The sequence below is a fragment of the Nomia melanderi genome, chromosome 3 (assembly GCF_051020985.1).
Source record: "Nomia melanderi isolate GNS246 chromosome 3, iyNomMela1, whole genome shotgun sequence".
Lineage (NCBI taxonomy): Eukaryota > Metazoa > Arthropoda > Insecta > Hymenoptera > Halictidae > Nomia > Nomia melanderi.
Genome location: NC_135001.1, coordinates 12,463,200 through 12,480,684, shown reverse-complemented (window position 1 = coordinate 12,480,684; position 17,485 = coordinate 12,463,200). Strand labels below are relative to the sequence as shown.

The window sequence follows — 17,485 nt, the reverse complement described above, 5'->3', positions numbered from 1 at the left end:
TAAAGACGGAATCTCGGCGAAGATGAATCGACGATTCCTGGTCGATCATCCTCCACGTCTTTATTGATTCAACGTTTAAACGAATTACGCTCCCCCTCCGCCCCCGTTCGTTGTTAATTTCAACGTTGTCGGAGATCGAGCGACATGCCCGACCTTTGTTATCAAAACCGCCGAAGCGCTGTTTATTGTATTGAGCAGTGACTGACCCAATAATGTGCCCGACTCGATCGAAAGTCATGCTACGTGCGAAAAAACTCGAAAAAGTCTAGTGTTCCGTGTAAAATTCACGCTCCGACGAAATTGAATTGGTGAAAGGGGAAATCCAATAATTATAATATCGATTTGTTAGTACCGCAGCAATGGAGCTATTGTGTGTCATCTTTCTGTGCGTCGCTTTTATCCCGGGCAAACACGAATCGGCACCAGTCCCTTCGAAAGGGAACGGCACTTCGGTGTCGTTGTCCGCGGTAGGTGAAATCCAAGTAATTAGCTTAACAATAGATTTATGGAACAAGCCAATTTCACTAATATTAAATTTTATAAACATCTAATTAAGATCTAAATGAACGAATATCAATTTTTCTAAGAACTATAGAACAAACTGTACAGCAGATGTCCGTAAATCTAGCGTTAAATGAATTATGTCGAAATTTCTTAATGAAAGTTAATGCAATTTTTAATTCAATGATTCTAGTGAATATTGTGATACTATGTATATAAACTTTGAACTTATTATATTGTAGCTAAGCTTTTTACTTCTTAACATATACGTATTTTTTCCTGAATGTATTTTCTAAATTATAAACGGCCGCTGTTTCGTGAAAAGTAGATTGCCTTCGCGGAATAGTAAATTGTTAGTTGAAGCACACGATCAACGATAAATATCTTGCATAACTTTGCATTGAAAAATTGTTACAGAATAATTGCGACATAATTCATTTTATACGTCGCTGTATTCAACACAGAGACTACACTAAACTGACTTTATTTCATTTTCTTTATTGACTTTATTAGAAACTTTAAAAATGCCTCTATTGAGATTTCGAATCATTTATTACTCAGTTTATGCATTAATGAATCAATTTCTTTAATAACTTCTTAGAGAAGCATTTGTTGCCTTTTGAATAATAAATTTTTGACCTATCTGGTTGTTCATTCTAATTTTTGAAAATACTTTGTTATACACTAGGAATATTTTTAAATAATAATCTGTATTTAAAATAGTATAATCTATGTGTTACGGGAGTTTTGTTGGAGCATCAATCAACAGAATGATCAATTAAGGAAGAGAAGCCTTATTTACGTAAAATATTTTCATCTCGCTTGTGATTTCTCTTCGTGTGAATCATAATTCCCCGTCGTGTACGTTGTCTTCGGGTTATTACTTAATATTTATAGATTACGTTCGGTTAGTGAACTTTAGAAATGCCTTTAAGACGGTGGTACATAGAGTACGTAATGCAGAAGCAACAATATATAAATTAAAATATAGAATAATATTTGACTAATCTTTGTATGATTGCGCAGATGGATTTTATGAAAAAATATGGCTACCTAGAAGGGGGTACCGCTGATTCGGACGCGCTTTACAAGGAAAGCGCTATAACGGAAGCAGTGAAAACTTTACAGAAATTCGGCAATATTCCAGTTACAGGACAACTGGACAACGCTACGCTGAAGGTGTGCTCATTTTATTTCTAATACATTTCCATGCAACAAACTAACATGTTTTCACAAATATCTTTATTTCTTTCTAAATCCTTACCGACTTATATAGATCTTACTTAAATTGACCCTTTGCACTCCGAAGTTTTGTAATAGAAATACTCGACACTCTTTTGGATAAAATGTAGACGATATTTTTTTTAAAGTAACTTCACGAGAAATTACACGTAAATTAAGGAACAAAGTTGTTTTATCAGCTCACGTATCGATGCATTATACGAAACTTAATAGTAAATATCCAACATTATAATTGTGCTCTATGGAATCGATTTCATTTCTCAAATTTCTTTATTCGTGAAAGCAATCATGATCATCCGTCATTTTGTTTTGTCTACTTGAAATATCTATAAGATATTATCAATATATTAAATCATCGCATTTCTATCAGCAAAACTGTTCTGTTTCCGATTGAAATACAAAATTCAGTGACTTTCTCTCTCTTATAAGTAGATTGCATATTTCATGTTGCACATTCGTTGCAGCTGATGGCAGCTCCACGATGCGGCGTCGTCGACATCTTAAGGAAGAAGGAAGATCAGCAGGATCAGCAGATTATAGAAAAAGAGACAATAGGTGTTAACGAGTAATCGCGTATTAGATGCGTAGCAGCTGCAGAGGAAAGAAGGAAATAATTACACATTATTAAGTGCGTTCTCATTAGACCCAGCGTCGTCAATTGGACGTGAGAGCTGGCAGCAGTACCAGTTCTAAACTGGTATAGAAAATTCAAACAGTTTTCAGTACACGAAGTCAAACGTAGAATTTGTAAAATAAACATATTTCTAATAAGAGGAAAAGCACCTGCCATACGACTTTTACTTCGATCTATATTTATTCACAGACGAACGCTAACGTTCTTCGAAATTCAGATTCTTGTCGGGTGAAGGTCGTTTCAGAGCGTTTACATCCAACCACTTTATTAAAATACAAGAGGGTACAACGTTTTTTCAAATATATGTCAAACGAAAAATAATACGATAGGCAACAGAACATAGATGAATGCTGAATGCGTGATACAGCCAGAAGTTTGAGACATTGTTAGCGAGTTGACATTTCCTTCTGAAGATGGTTCGCGGGATTTATTTGTTGCTGGAAGAGGTCTCTCCATCGAGCAGGCGGTATTCTTTATGGCCTCCCGCACGGAACCTTTGAGGATCCGGAAGTTATAGTCGTCGGGGTTCAAATGGGAATACATGAAACTCGGTAAACGATCCGAGAGAACCCAAATTTGCCCCTCTCGATCGATCTGTAACGGAAACGTGTACACATATATATAATTTTAAACTTTTGGAACATTGAATAAATGAAATAAAAATCTTGTATATAGCTTCAGAATTACTTGCGATCACGTGTTGCTATTGATCTATTACAATACAAATTAAACTATGAAATCTTAACGAGATTATAAATTTCAATAAAATATACAGGATTATTTACTGAATTTTTGTATTTCACTTAATTTTACCTGAAATATATACTTACTTTCAAAACTGTTATTTTATCTAATCGCTTTTTATACATGCAATACATAAATAATAGTTAAATATAAAAGAATATATAATAATTTAAAATATACAAAACAAACTAACGATTTCTAAAGAATCTCACGTATAACCCTGAAGTTTTATTGCTATCAATGAAGTGTTTTAAGCGTAAATATTTCAATAATCCTAGATAACCAGAAATTACCTTTAAGTCATTAGGGAAAACCATTGTAATGTTATTCATATAGATAAGCTCCTGTTGTTGCATCGCGAACATGTTTTGAGGTTTCCAGCAAGCAATGGCGTTCAGGTTTGTCAAAGCGTAAAACAGAACTCCGGTGTCCTGATCCAAAAAGCTAACACTGCTTTGACCATTGTGGTCACGAGATCCGAGAGCGTGAATTTGATTGAAACTTTCTGTAAAATTAAAATTGATCACATTATAAAATATGAACTATGTATAAGAAAATAAATTTATGGTCTTTATTGATTATGAGAAAAAAAGGATTATTGTTATTGTCATTTTAATACTTTACATATTGAACTTACTGAAATTATATGTTAAAGAGGAATTATCGATCACTTTAAAAAGGTAAAATTGAGGAACTAAATACAGCAATTAAAAAGGAAAAATTGATCATTTTAGTAAAATGTGGAGCAAGTGTATTATATTATTATTCTTCTGATACTTACCGGAAGTATTTGCACGTCGAGGATCTCTCAATAATTCCGTGCTCACCGAATACTCCATATAACTGGAGAGTGGGTGGAAATACATTGTACTGTACCCATCGCCTCTGGGAGCTAGAGCCATTCCGAATAAACCGTCAGTCCATTTGAACGAGATCCCCGATACATTAAATTCTTCAGCCTTGACACACAATAATTCATTTAAAAAATTACAATTTCCAAATATCGATACAGTTTAGGATTGAATACAATTATTACAATTGAATGCAAGAATATGAATACAGTTTCAAAAATTACTTGTAGCAAGATATTTCTCCAAAGTTTCATTCCTGTATTCTTGTAATATTTTTTAAGATATTGTGATGTTTTGTAAAATATGGTAATATGTTGCAAAATATTTCAATGCGAATGCTGACCTTAGAATCTGGGTGGAAGGAATGATGATTAACGAGCCACGATTTATTCATGCTCCACGAGTAAACTACGAGTCCTGGACCACCTAAATCGCCTAAGTAAGCGTAAGTGCCTTCGCAGTCGTAATCCTCGACCGCGATATTCGCGAACAGAGAGTCGGGCGTTCTTTGATCTTCGGGTATAACGAACTTTCGCAGCATTTGATCGTTAGTTAGATCGTAGACGATTAACGCCGGCGGTGCCTGTTGTTCCGGTCCTTCAAGAATGTCAGTGAATCCCGTGTCTAGTACCCATAGCCTGTCGCATCTATCCGCACGAAGACGGAACGTCGAGATTATTTCCGGTACGTTGTCTCCTTTGTATTGATGCGCCTCCCATGATGGATAAGGAATTAGTCCGGGCGACTCGCGTGTATCTGGAACAATGAAATTTCTCGATAAATATTCTCAAATTTAACTTTTCGAGTGTTTTAACTATTCTATTTTCTACTTATTATTCAACTATTTTATTAACTATTTTATTTTCTACTTAGATTTTAACCATTTTTTAATTATCATTTTAACTACCATGTTACTTAAACTCGGATAACGCAATATTTTGTATAGACGTAACGATTAATTTCCTCGGATTCATCTTGACTTTTCTGCTGTGTTCAGAAACTTGTTTCAACTGAACGGTATTTTAATGAATACTGATTCGTATTCATTTAAATCGTTTACATTCTCAGTTTAAAAATAATTTGTATGCCAGCATCCACAGTATCTCGAATGCTTTTAATGATACAAATAAGCTAATAAACTAATGTGTATAGGACAAAAATATTGTATTTATTATTCAATATCAAATCAAATTGTCTAAAACTTTGGATATTTATTTCAAAGTCATTTACAATTATTTATATATTTATGTATATATTATTATATAATTCATATTATACATAATATTACTATATTATATATTTATGTCAAAATCATTTTCAGTAAATTTCTTTATAATCGCATCATTTTTCCTTTCGCATCAATTTCTGTATTAATCTTTCATTGTGTCCATTCTTCAAACGATATCGGTTCGCCGATTTCTCGCCATGACATTTCTGATACAGTGCCAGAAAGTTAGCTATCCGATTATGCGAGAAACATGTATACTAGCTTGATTAACTGAAACTCAGGCTGTTTCTACTTTCACAGTACTTACATAGTAACGTTTCACTTCTCTCGCTCTCTTCTCTTAAGAATCGTTGTCGAAACGTTTCTCAAGCTACTTCTTATTATTAGATTATATCTGTGCACAAGGCTCACGCTTGAATTGACAATTAAGACCGTCGTAAAAAATGCTACGCTTTACTTCGTAATTGAATGTGCTATTTAACAAATTATTCCTTTCAGTTCTTGAGTTATTTCAACGTCGTATTCTAACACTTAGCATTTCTATCTATTCGTCAAAATATGAACACAGAAGTTCAACATTCGAATAAAATAAATTCAAGCGAGTTTCCATTTAGTTTCCATTTTGTTGAAATGCAATCATATTATTTTTAATATTTTGATAAAAATTCACCTCAACAGCTGAAATTATTGGAAATTTAAGATTTTAAATATAAAAACATAATATACTGAAGTGAAAATGGATGTGATCGATAATTGTCATTAACAGGTCCATTCTCTATCTTTTTCTATGTAAATCTAGCTTACAATAAAATTCTATTCTTAAAATCTAGCTTACGATAAAACGAACAACAAAATATTCTGGATTGGATGACATTAAATTCAGGTTTGAAAACATTTCTATAAACTGACTGTAGAATTCCGTCAAGTTCACGTTATGTAACAAAACTATAAATCCAGGATAGCGTAAAGATACTTTCGAAAGTCTCGTACCCGATCAAGAGTGGAAAATCTAGTTCCACGCGGAACTCAGCCGGTCGAATCAACAGTTTCGGATTAATCTATACACTTTAATTAATGCATGGCTCGTTAGAAAGTTGTGCCCAAAATATTCTCCTTTCCAAATAATCAACATAAATACGTACAAGCGGAATCATAAGTATCGATAAAAAAGAATCAAGCATTCGAAATTGAAATAAATACAATTATATTATATATCAAACACATACCAAGATCTAGATAAATTGTAATTTTAAGATAGAACAATCCACTATTCACGAACAGGACACAATTCTGTAACTTAAATTCTTTCTTCAGTTACATAATTTTCAAGACATTTAGCAGAACAAATTTCCATTCCTCAACTTCAAGGTCTGTCCCCTTCAATACAAATGATTGCCTATAAAAAATATACTCTTACTATTTCCCGTCTATTATTCATCTGTACGTTCGAAGTAAATTAACAATTATAGCTCCTACATAATCCCTCGGCATCATTGGAACCAACAAATTCTACTGAAATTATTATTCAACAGGTGGTATTCATAATTACAATAGAGATACTAGAAATCTTTTCCATTCAACAGATTATACAACAACAAGTTGTCTCTAAATTATTGATTTTCTAAAATATTGATTTTACATATATACAATCAACATTTCCATGATTTCCAAAACAATGGTTTTCAATGCTTTTACGCAAATGCCGGTTACGCAATATTATTAAAATCGTATGCATAATAAAAGTATGTTTGTGACAAATATTCGCAGCAAAAATTATCAAGATCGATATTAAATTAACAAAGATATACAAAAAAGATTGATTTTCTTGGAATATTACTTACTGACTTAAAGATCACCCAATATATTACATAAATAACATAGAAACACAATCGATATGATAACCGTGTCATTAAAAACAGTTCATGTTTTATTCAGTCGTTGTTGAGTCATTGTGGTAAAAAGATGTTATAATTGCGTTTCTTACATTAAATATATATTCACATTATCTTCTAACGCTATGTACATTAGACCTATAAAAGTTGCGTTATTAAATTACTGTTTACTTCAATAAATTCCCTTTCCCCTAGATGAATCTATTAAAAGGAACAGTTCCAGAAGTTCATAGATATTTTTTATCATCCTTTGTCCCATTCTACGAATATTGTTTCCGTATATTTTTATACTAAATATTTTCTATTTATACTTATTATTTATATAATATTGTTATATTATAATATATTGTTACTATAAGAGAAGATGAATGAATATTCACTGGCATTTAACGGAGGCACTCACCATTGGTGAAGAAGTAATTCAAGCTGGCGGCGACGCCGCGCCTCCATCTTGGCACTGTAACGAAAATCCTGTCCTTCGTGACTTCGAGGCCGAGGGGCAGATTGTCTTCCTGCTTGTACCACGGAAAAAGTTGCTTGGTGTCATTGTTTGGCCACTCGTAATCCACTTGTTTCCATTGGAAAGCCACCTGTAGCTTATCCGCCGCGCTGCCAGTACTCCACAGACAACTTTGAACCAGTACACTCGACACAAAAAGGATCCATGTGGAATACATTCTCGTATTCTCGTGTTCCGTCACTTTCGCGAACCTCTTTCAAGCCTCTGATTTAGCGATAATCTATAAATTAATATTTTTAGATACACGGGGCAACACTAGAGTATTTGCAGGGGCTCGCCAAAGTTGTTGCCGAGTGCGAACTTTTATTGGCCCGCTCTTAAAAAACTGAAAAATATCATTATGATCTTTCAAAAACCTTTCCACCATACTATTAATGATTATACTGATGCGTTGCACAATTCGAACTGGATATTAAATCCATAAAATTCATACGTGATATTTGCTTTTTGTTGCCCTATTAATCCTTTGCACTCGAATGTTTTCCATTAGAAATATTCTACATTTCCTGTTGCGATATAGACAACATTCTTTGAAACAAATTAATGAGAAAACGTACATAAATTAAGAAACAAAGCTGTTGTTGTTTGTAATATTGTCAATATTAGATGATAACATTATAACTTAACATTATACGAAAATTAATATTATAACAACTTTAGAATATTGCTACATCAAATCAAATGGTGGGAGTCACCTCTTGAATGTAAAGGGTTAATGTTGCCGCCCGGATGCGGTGAATCCCTCGCGCACTCGGGTTAGCGCGGCCCTGAGTATTTGAGATTACAGGGAAGGGGAAATGATAAAAGATTAACCCCTTGCCTTGCAATAATGTGAGACTCGTGGTGGAGATTTTAAACAGAATTTAACAAACTTAAATATTACTCAGTTCTTGTGAACTCAAGTTAAATATTATTCTTCTGTTATCAACGATTCTATTTTACGGCAAAACTTGGATATATTTCAAGTGTGATCGACACAACTACTTTAACATTAATAATTTATTAGAAAAACAAAAAAATTCTAGGCATATCATTATCCTTCTGTTATCGATTGACTTTACTTTAATCAACTTTAGAGCAGACCGTGGATATATGATATTCCTACAATTTTCCTCTTTTTTTTTTAAGAAATTATTAATGATAAAGTAGGCGTGTCAATGACAGTTGAGAAATAAATCGTAGGGCAAAGGATTAACAGCGAAATTAAGAAGAGGGAATATGGTAAATAATTAGTATAGGCATAAAATTAGTAATAATTAAATCATGTTTGGCTAGTGGAAAACAAAAATGCGTAGAAATAGAGAGACTGAATGGAAAAGTAATAGGAAAGTGGAACATATTGTGTTTTCAATATTTCAATTATCATAATACAATATTACAATTTCAATTTGGGAATTTTTATTGTTTACCAAATTGGGTAGATCAGATTTAGAATTTAAGATAATTTTTTATCCTTCTTTTATTTCCTAAAAATATAGTTATTATTAATATTCTAAATTCTTCACCAGTAAATCAACGATGATCTTTTTGAAAATTACCGACGTAAACATAATATTATTTGTGCCAATTTTCACTCTACAAAATCTGTGGCTTGCTTAACGTGATCAGAATTAAACATTATTGTATCTCACTTGAAAGAGATCCGTGTTTAAAGTCCCTTTCACTGAGAAAACCTTAATCATTTATCGGTAAAAGTTTCGTAACAGCACAATAAAACGACATTCACGTTTCTAAAACCTTCAGAGGCACGGAAATGACACCGTGGCTTGACATTCAGACGAAATTCGTTTTAACATCGTGCCATAAGCCATGGAGAACTAGAAATGTGAAAGCAATTTTTTTCTATTCTAATGTAAATTCATTGAGAAACTACAACTTTGAATCCGTGGACATTTACAGAGATTGCCAGTTTAATATTAAATTATTTTTATAATATCAAGCTTTCTATTCAACGAGAAGACTAAAAGAATTTAGAAATTTAATATTAACTTACAATGCTATGTTTTCGATAGATCTTGAGATGGATAATTTTCCATTATAAAAATTATAGGAATTCTTCGAAAAATGAAAATAGGAAAGAATAATTTTTGGTCAATCATAGCGCAGAAAGTATTTTGCAGTCATTAGTAACTCGTAATGATGCGTTATTAGAATGAACGCACACTAGATGGTAACCGCAACAAGGAATTTTACATCTATTAACAATGATAGAGACGCACGTATTTGTATAAAGTTTCAGCTATTTCGTAACGCAACGCATCGCGTTAATTATGAACTATCGTCGTTTTGGTGTTTGCACAGTAGTCTGTAAATATTCAACGTGAAAAATGTTTAGTGGCGGTCTGAATTTCTAGGTGAACATCAGATTAAACATTAGATTACATCACATAGTACTACATTAAACATCTAACACGAAATTCCAGATTTGTGAATTTGGAATATTTAAAATCGTTTGTAATAGTACATTACGATTCACATGTTTATGAAGCATAAATTATAGTAATTTAATATATAGATTTGAAATTGTATATTGGTTCAGTTACAATTTTTCTTCCGTTAGTTCTTATACTTTAGCATCCAATCTTAGTACTTGTAGAAGATAAATCCTACGTATAAATACGAATGACAATTGGTAATTCCTGTATTTAAAGGCTGAATCATTTTTGCGCAAGGAATGTCAGATACATAATCCTTGAAAATGATATGCATGAATAAATATTAATGGGCTGCTGTTACGGGAATATCCAGAGTGTCCAGTTAAAGCAAAAATAACAATGAGTAAACGTTTCCAACACCTCCGCAATTGATCACTTCCGCAAACCGATGTTAATTTCATTACAACATGGAAACGATTCATCTTCCACAGTTATGATATTTTCTCGACCGTTTAATTTATTGCAAATCAAAATTCAAAAGTTTACAACGTTGTTTTATAAATAAAAGGAATTAAGTGATTAGCCTTGGAAATTACAGCAGTCAATTTAATGTGCATAGAAAAATGTACAGCTTGTGATACGGAAATATTTATAGCTTCTTTTTTAGAATTTCGTGAAATGTTAATATTCCGGAAACAATTGAGAATTTGACAATTTGTTCAATTCTCTAGGCAATAATTTTCTAGTAATTATTTTCAACGAGTATCCTAATAAAAAATCGCAAAAAATGGTCAACAAGAAAAGCAAGGTTTGAGAAATAATTCCAAATCTGTGAAGCAATAAACAATGCTGAAAAATTATTTCACATCCAAATAGCCAAATTTAAAAGAGACAGAATTAAAGTCTAATCGTAATTTGGAAAACAATAGTGAAGATTAATTTCTTCAAACTTCAATCTTTTATAATACATTTGAAAGTACTTTGTTGTCAGTTTTGTTCCTTTACATGTAACACTTAAAGTTTAATAGGAAAAACATATAAAATGGAGTAGTTGGTGCCAACTATGGAGAAAAGAAATTTCGAATTTTTTAATCTCAGAAAATGATGGAGCTAATAAAAACTGTGAAAGGAAGGTATTAAGGAAGTAAAGTGGATATAAACAGATCTGTGATAAAAGAAAAAGGATTGAAAGATAAAGAAGGAGACTTAAAATGGAGGTTAGAATGCGAGGCGTCGACCGAGAAGGGAAGCGTGTGGACAGATTGTTAAAAAGGACAAAATGAAGACACAGGGAGAAAACCAGAGGGAGACCAGCAAAACCAGAAAAACCCCAAGGTAACGCATAATATGCAAGTAACAGGATTTATAATAAAAATATGAGGAACATTGAAAAGGAACAAAAAGTAAAGGAAGCAACAGGGAAAGTACAAGAAGAAAGCAAAACAATATTGAAACTTACGAGAGTGGATGGAAAAGGATAAAAAGGATAAAAGAAAAAACAAAACAGGTTACTGAAAAAGTTACTGCAAGAGAAGATTAAGAATAAAGCAAAAGGAAACTGTACTGGGATCGGTAATAAGATTCATTAAACGGGGATATAATAAATTTAATTTTTAAAAATGAAAACAGTACATAGAAATCACAATTACAGAAAGGCAGAGGACAAGAAAAGGAAGGAAGCAAAAGTGCACAGAATAGAAAAAACGGTAAAAAAGTTATGCAACACGGCAATTGAAGAAAAAATGACCGAAATTGAGCAATTGCCGGAGGCAAATGACAGGAAGGAAAAAAAGAAGAAAATTATTACGTATGCCGAAACAAAAAGTTAAAATAGTCACGGATAAATATATACAGCGAGGAATATAAGTAGAATTGGAAAGAAAATCGCCTGAGATGATTTACGATGAACAAAGAAGAAGAAAGATAAAATACATATATTCATATATGTAAATAAATAAAAATAAATAAATAAATATTTCTTCTTCAGTTCATTCATCGACATAAGTCGACATAACACTGCTGGTGTTTTCTGATAGATTTAGAAATCAAGAAATTATTGCTTTATCTACTTGTACATCTCGTAGCGTATTTTCTATTCCATTTTCTTGGACATATACGACAAGTACTTACTTGTTAAATCTTGTTTCACGTAAATTTCCTTGAACGTAGCACTTTAAACGTCTCACACATTCTCTAAACGTTTCGCTTGTTCATCCTTGTTGCATTCCTGTGATACGTGGACCCTTTGCCTCGTTTGTTTGCCAATCACTGTTTTTATAGATATTGTTAGAAAATATAAAAGAAAAGAAAAGAAATTCGAAGAAGCAAAACGTTATCACGGTGGTAACGTGCAGCGTACTGATGGTAATTTGTCAACGAAACCAAGGAACGTGGTACTCCTGCGGTACCGTTTGATACCGTTCAAGGCTCAGCGGGCACTGATCCGCTCGACAGACCTGTTAAAACACCATGATTCGTCGTTCCCCGCTAACCGTGACGTTATTACGTGCTCGCTGCCTAGTAGTGGAAATGGCACCACGACGACAGGAAAACCGTAGTACATAAAATTGTCAACAGGCATTCAATTTATTTTATCGCGTAGACAAGCTGAAAACAATGCTAGATGAAATCCGGTTGAAAGTCTATGTATACCAAACAACACTCGAAACACTGAGTTGTCTACCTGTGCCTGAACAATTAAGAAATATGGTGAAACAGCGTCATTTTGGGAAATTAAAAATTTCAGTGTAATCCTGGATCTCAAATATCTATTAAAAATGTCTGTTGGTTATAAAAGTAAATTGTGAAAAGAAACGGTATGGCAACTATAATACTAGTAGAATTAGTTTTCTTGTTAATTCAGAAACGACCGTTTGTATTGATTTTGTTGTGCATTGAATCAATCTAGGGAAACTGGATAGAAATATTTCAAAGCAAAGATACTATTTTCAATATTAATTTTAAGAAATTATTGCAGTAAATAAAATTTATCATTTTCAAAATAATACAAACGATTTCGAACAATTTAATCTACTTATTGCTTGTCCTTGGAAATACCTAAGATAATTTTACTTTTGATCGGAAAGTATGTTTTCTTTAAATAAATATGACACTTGAACGACATTCTAAGAACAGTTGCCATCTTTTATAATTTCAACATTCTTTGTCACTATTTTTATAAATACAGAAAATTACATTGAAGGTCTTAAGCTGACTATACATCGCTTCTAGGGAAATCGTAAGCGAAACAGGTAAGTAACCACATTTACGTTACGCAGTGTAAAAGGAGTCCATGGATCATTTCCAAATCGGTATTCGCAACACACTATTCGGCTGGCCAGCCTAGGAAACGAGGAGATTACGAAGTTCATCGACCAAAAACCTAGTCCCATTTTCCACTAACGAAACGATGAAATTCATAATAATGACTAAATGGAAGAGTTCCGTTAGGCTTCATGCTATCCTAGAATTAAGTTAATTCTGTACCGAAACAACCATGTTAACCGGAAATTGCGTGCCGATTTTTAAGTAAAACCTTGTACATTTTTACCGTAATCATCTTTTGTCATGTTTTTAATGTTTACTGTTCATTCTCGCACAATCCACTGTGAATCGTTCCATTCACGGTATAGATATATCAACAAAAAGAAACGACAAATGTTGATAATGCTTTCTCCCTTGATCTTTTAATTAATAAGATAAGTTTAGCTACTTCTCGTCTAACAAGATTCGAATTGCTTTCAATCGAAGCGAGTAATCTGAGTAATCGAAGCGAGCCAAAAAAGGACTGGTTTCATTGGCAATATTATCAAAAGCTTCGGGCTGTCAAAATAACCTCTCGCTAAAAATAATCTCGCAAAATAATTTTTCTTGCTCACTCAAGGCTGAAGATGCAGCACGTCTTCCTAGACACGCTCAGGTATTCTAGCTCAGTTTATTGCCGATAAATCTAAAGTACTTCCATGAAATTAATAGTGACATTAAGTGACGTTAGATTACCCCTGCTTAGCTTGATGTTTTTTTAAATAAACGCTCTGACCATTTACAAAACAACCACGCACTTTACAATATTCACAAAATTCTACAAATTTAAAATGCGTCTGTTATCGATTATCTCTTTAAAGCTGTTTGACGAGTATACTCGTCATCGTTTTTGATTGCAAATACCAATCAAGAATCTTACAATGAAATCCCACCTAAAGGGTTACAAAAATGTTAATATTTATGGCGGAAGGTAATCAAGTTTTTCACGTGTCAAGTATACTCGTCAGTACGCGAAAAAGAAAATTGGTAATGTTCTCATGACGAGTACACTCGTCGAACACTGTTAAAGGATCGAATAAAAAAGCACCGAAACAACTTCTGCATCTAACGATTTATCATGGAACAAAACGTTCTACGTTTTGCTGAATGTACCGGGTGTTCCGTGCGCTGTCGTAAGAATTAATAATTCCGATCCGCTGCGATTAAGCAAATAATTGGACACGTGAAAGTGATTAGTAAAAAACCGACTCCCGTTCGTCGAACAATGAGATATTGTGTAACAAAAGTAAAGAACAGTACGGGAGCAGGGGACTTCCCACGAGGCAACTGCGAGAATAAAAAGTAATACAAAATAAAACGTGAAGTGTGAAGGAAAAGTTAATTGCAAACTGATTTATCAGTGCGCTAGCCCCGCTTCCCATCGGCGGAAATCTCGGGAGAAAGTTCTGAGAGCCACTGAGCCTAAGATTGTATGCAAAATGTAACGGTGAGCAATTGTTCCCCGTGAGATCCCCTTGTTATTTACGACGCGATCTAAGACATCGATCCGCGGATCCCGATTCACGCTCATCAGTTCGAGTAATCGCGTAGCTAGCCACGTAACGAACATTTTTTGAGCGTTAGGTTTATCCCGGAATTGAGCGTCGATTCATCTAAATTTTATTCCGATAAAACGCTTGGTTTCGTTGATGATCACACCAAAAAAGATTAGTCACTAGAAATTCCGGTTTCCTTAGTCAATTGGTGAAACTAGTCGTCAATTTGTAATGATAAATAGTAATCGTGAATCATAGTTTGTCGATTTTTTCATTAAAATTACAATATGATTATATTATAATTTTAATTTGCCAACATAATTTGGCAATATCATAATTATAATGTAGCAATGTATCTTGACAATACCGTAATTTTAATCTGGCAATATAATTTGACGATATTATAATTTTAATTTGGCAATACAATTTAATAATATATTTCTTATGAACGGCGCGTGTCATTTGAGGAATTTCGAAACATTGATGAAAATAAAGCAAACGTGTTTCATTAATCATTGATCTAATCGACGATTAAATAGATAAATTAAGCATTAAAAATGCAAGCGTTATTACATATGTATTTGGAATATGTAAATATGCTTTGCATATTGGATAAAATTTAGAAGGACGAAGATTTGACCGATGACTAGCACTTCTCAGTAATTGGCACACTGCTACAGTATTCGGATCAACAGCATTACCATTAAATGAGTCAGAGAAATCAGTCATAAATATCACCGAAGAACTAGAATAAAAACTAGAACGAGGGCGTACTGATTACAGAGGAAAAGTCAAAATAAAATGTAAATACGTTGTGTAGAGAAATCTACAGTTGAAGCAGGAGATGAAGGCTTATCTTATCTTACTCTTCATTTACAAATTCAACACTTTTATATTACAAATGTCGTCACTTTAAAAATTCTTTTTTTTTAATATTTCCTCCATGTATTCGCGCTCAGTGTCCACCGAAATTGTCAGTCATATTCAACTTGACAATGAATAAACAAAATGTAACAAAATCGTGTGATGTACAACTAAAGTAACATTCGTTTATGTACGAGTTCTCAATTCTATATTGTGTTGTATTTTGTTTGCATAAATTTTGTATAATTTAACATATTTGATCTGCACGAGCATTCACAGTCTGGTATTAATGATAATGGTATAATCGCCAAGAAGTAAATCATGCACTAGAGCAACCGTGTGCAGTCAAAGTCCCTGTAACGTGCATTTTTATTGTCCTTTACATCACGCAATCGCTCTGTCTCTCTCTTTTTCTTGTCTCTGCATACGAGGTGAGTCATCTGATTCTACCACGTTCAATTTCTTGCAAATTGTCGACTAAGAATGTTTGTGCAATGCAACAATTCATCCCGTCAAATACGTCTGTACAACATAGAAAACTCATCTTCTGTAATTTTGTCTTTTTACCAAAATAATTTTGACAAATCTAAGTGTTATTTAGTTCTTTAAATATAAATTAAGTAATCATTTTCTATGGTCAGTCATTATGCTTCGGAATAAACGTAGACATAGAAAATAAGTATCCAAATTTCTTTATTTTCCTATTAAATTATTAACGATAAAGTAGTTATTTCGATTATAGTTAAAAAATAAATCATAGGGCAACGGGTTACATATAACAATAATAACAACATCTAATATTCCAATTTGAAAGAAAACTGGAAGACAAATAAAAGATCATCAGAGTACACTATTAGTAAATACAAACTGTCAAAGTTTAAGGGGTTGAAAGACTATTTATTTTTTTTAGACATTCTTTAAATAAATATTAATATTACTAATACCTACAATGCCCATTACAATAATTGCCCTCTCAAAATTATTAAATATTTAAATTTAAACTTTCAACACATTTATCTTCCTATCTGTTACTCACCATTCAATATTTATTCATTTAATTAGGGTAACTTATATATGAAATCGTTTATCTGTTAAGTTCAAGGGACTCACAATAACATTCAAATCTTAACCCGTTCGCCCATAATATTGAAACAGACTCGCGAAGAAAATTTTTAACCGAATTCGATAAATCTAAATGTGGTTTATTTATTTTTAATGAAAATAACATATTGCTTGTCCATCATCGATCCTTGACCTTTAAAATGAACGTAGAATGAGCGTCGAATTATTTTCCTTTTGTATTAAATTGTGACGATGAAGTATAATGGTTTTATCAAGCACAATTGCGAAAGAAATTATGGGACAAAAGGTTAATAAAGGAAAGTAAAATAATAGAAAATGAATTCGTATATTGATATTGTACAATTTGTTTTTGAAATAATTTTGCAAGGGAACAATTTCCAAGTAACTCGAGATGGCAAAATTAGATGACTCACCCTGTAGATTTTAGCCAGCAGGTTTGACTTCAGACATCGCACCGGCGAAGTGGTTGCGCGATTTCGAGGTCGATTGGACAGACCGTATTATGAGACTTGCTTTCACTTTCGTGATCGCCTCTATCGCAGTCGGTTTTGCGTTAAGACACGGTATGCATTATTGTAACCGTTCCTTAGTCCTGCGTCTCGGAGGAATATCTCGGTGGCATTATTAAAATCGGGATCGTTGTGTCACAGAATTCATTAGATTCTAACGAGTTTCAACATGGCTCGTTCATGGATCATGATTTGGATCACTCTTCACGGTATTAACCTTTTGCACTCGAGAGGTAATTAAGA

At 33.0% G+C, this 17,485-nt stretch overlaps 2 protein-coding genes across 2 annotated transcripts; one reads left to right on the top strand and one right to left on the bottom strand.

The window, feature by feature from the left end:
- Positions 1-100: 100 nt before the first annotated feature.
- Positions 101-3,166, top strand: LOC116428142 (matrix metalloproteinase-2). The gene is made up of 3 exons (XM_031979369.2): positions 101-467; positions 1,528-1,680; positions 2,208-3,166. The coding sequence occupies exons 1-3, from the start codon at positions 360-362 to the stop codon at positions 2,310-2,312; spliced, it is 366 nt and encodes a 121-aa protein (XP_031835229.1). The 5' UTR covers positions 101-359; the 3' UTR covers positions 2,313-3,166.
- On the bottom strand, positions 2,626-12,488 carry yellow-b (L-dopachrome tautomerase yellow-b). The gene is made up of 6 exons (XM_031979364.2): positions 12,118-12,488; positions 7,496-7,832; positions 4,316-4,728; positions 3,903-4,080; positions 3,415-3,626; positions 2,626-2,971 (listed from the first exon to the last, which is right to left on the bottom strand). Exons 2-6 carry the CDS (start codon positions 7,767-7,769, stop codon positions 2,684-2,686), a joined length of 1,365 nt encoding a protein of 454 aa, XP_031835224.1. The 5' UTR covers positions 7,770-7,832; positions 12,118-12,488; the 3' UTR covers positions 2,626-2,683.
- Between the last annotated feature and the right edge of the window lie 4,997 nt (positions 12,489-17,485).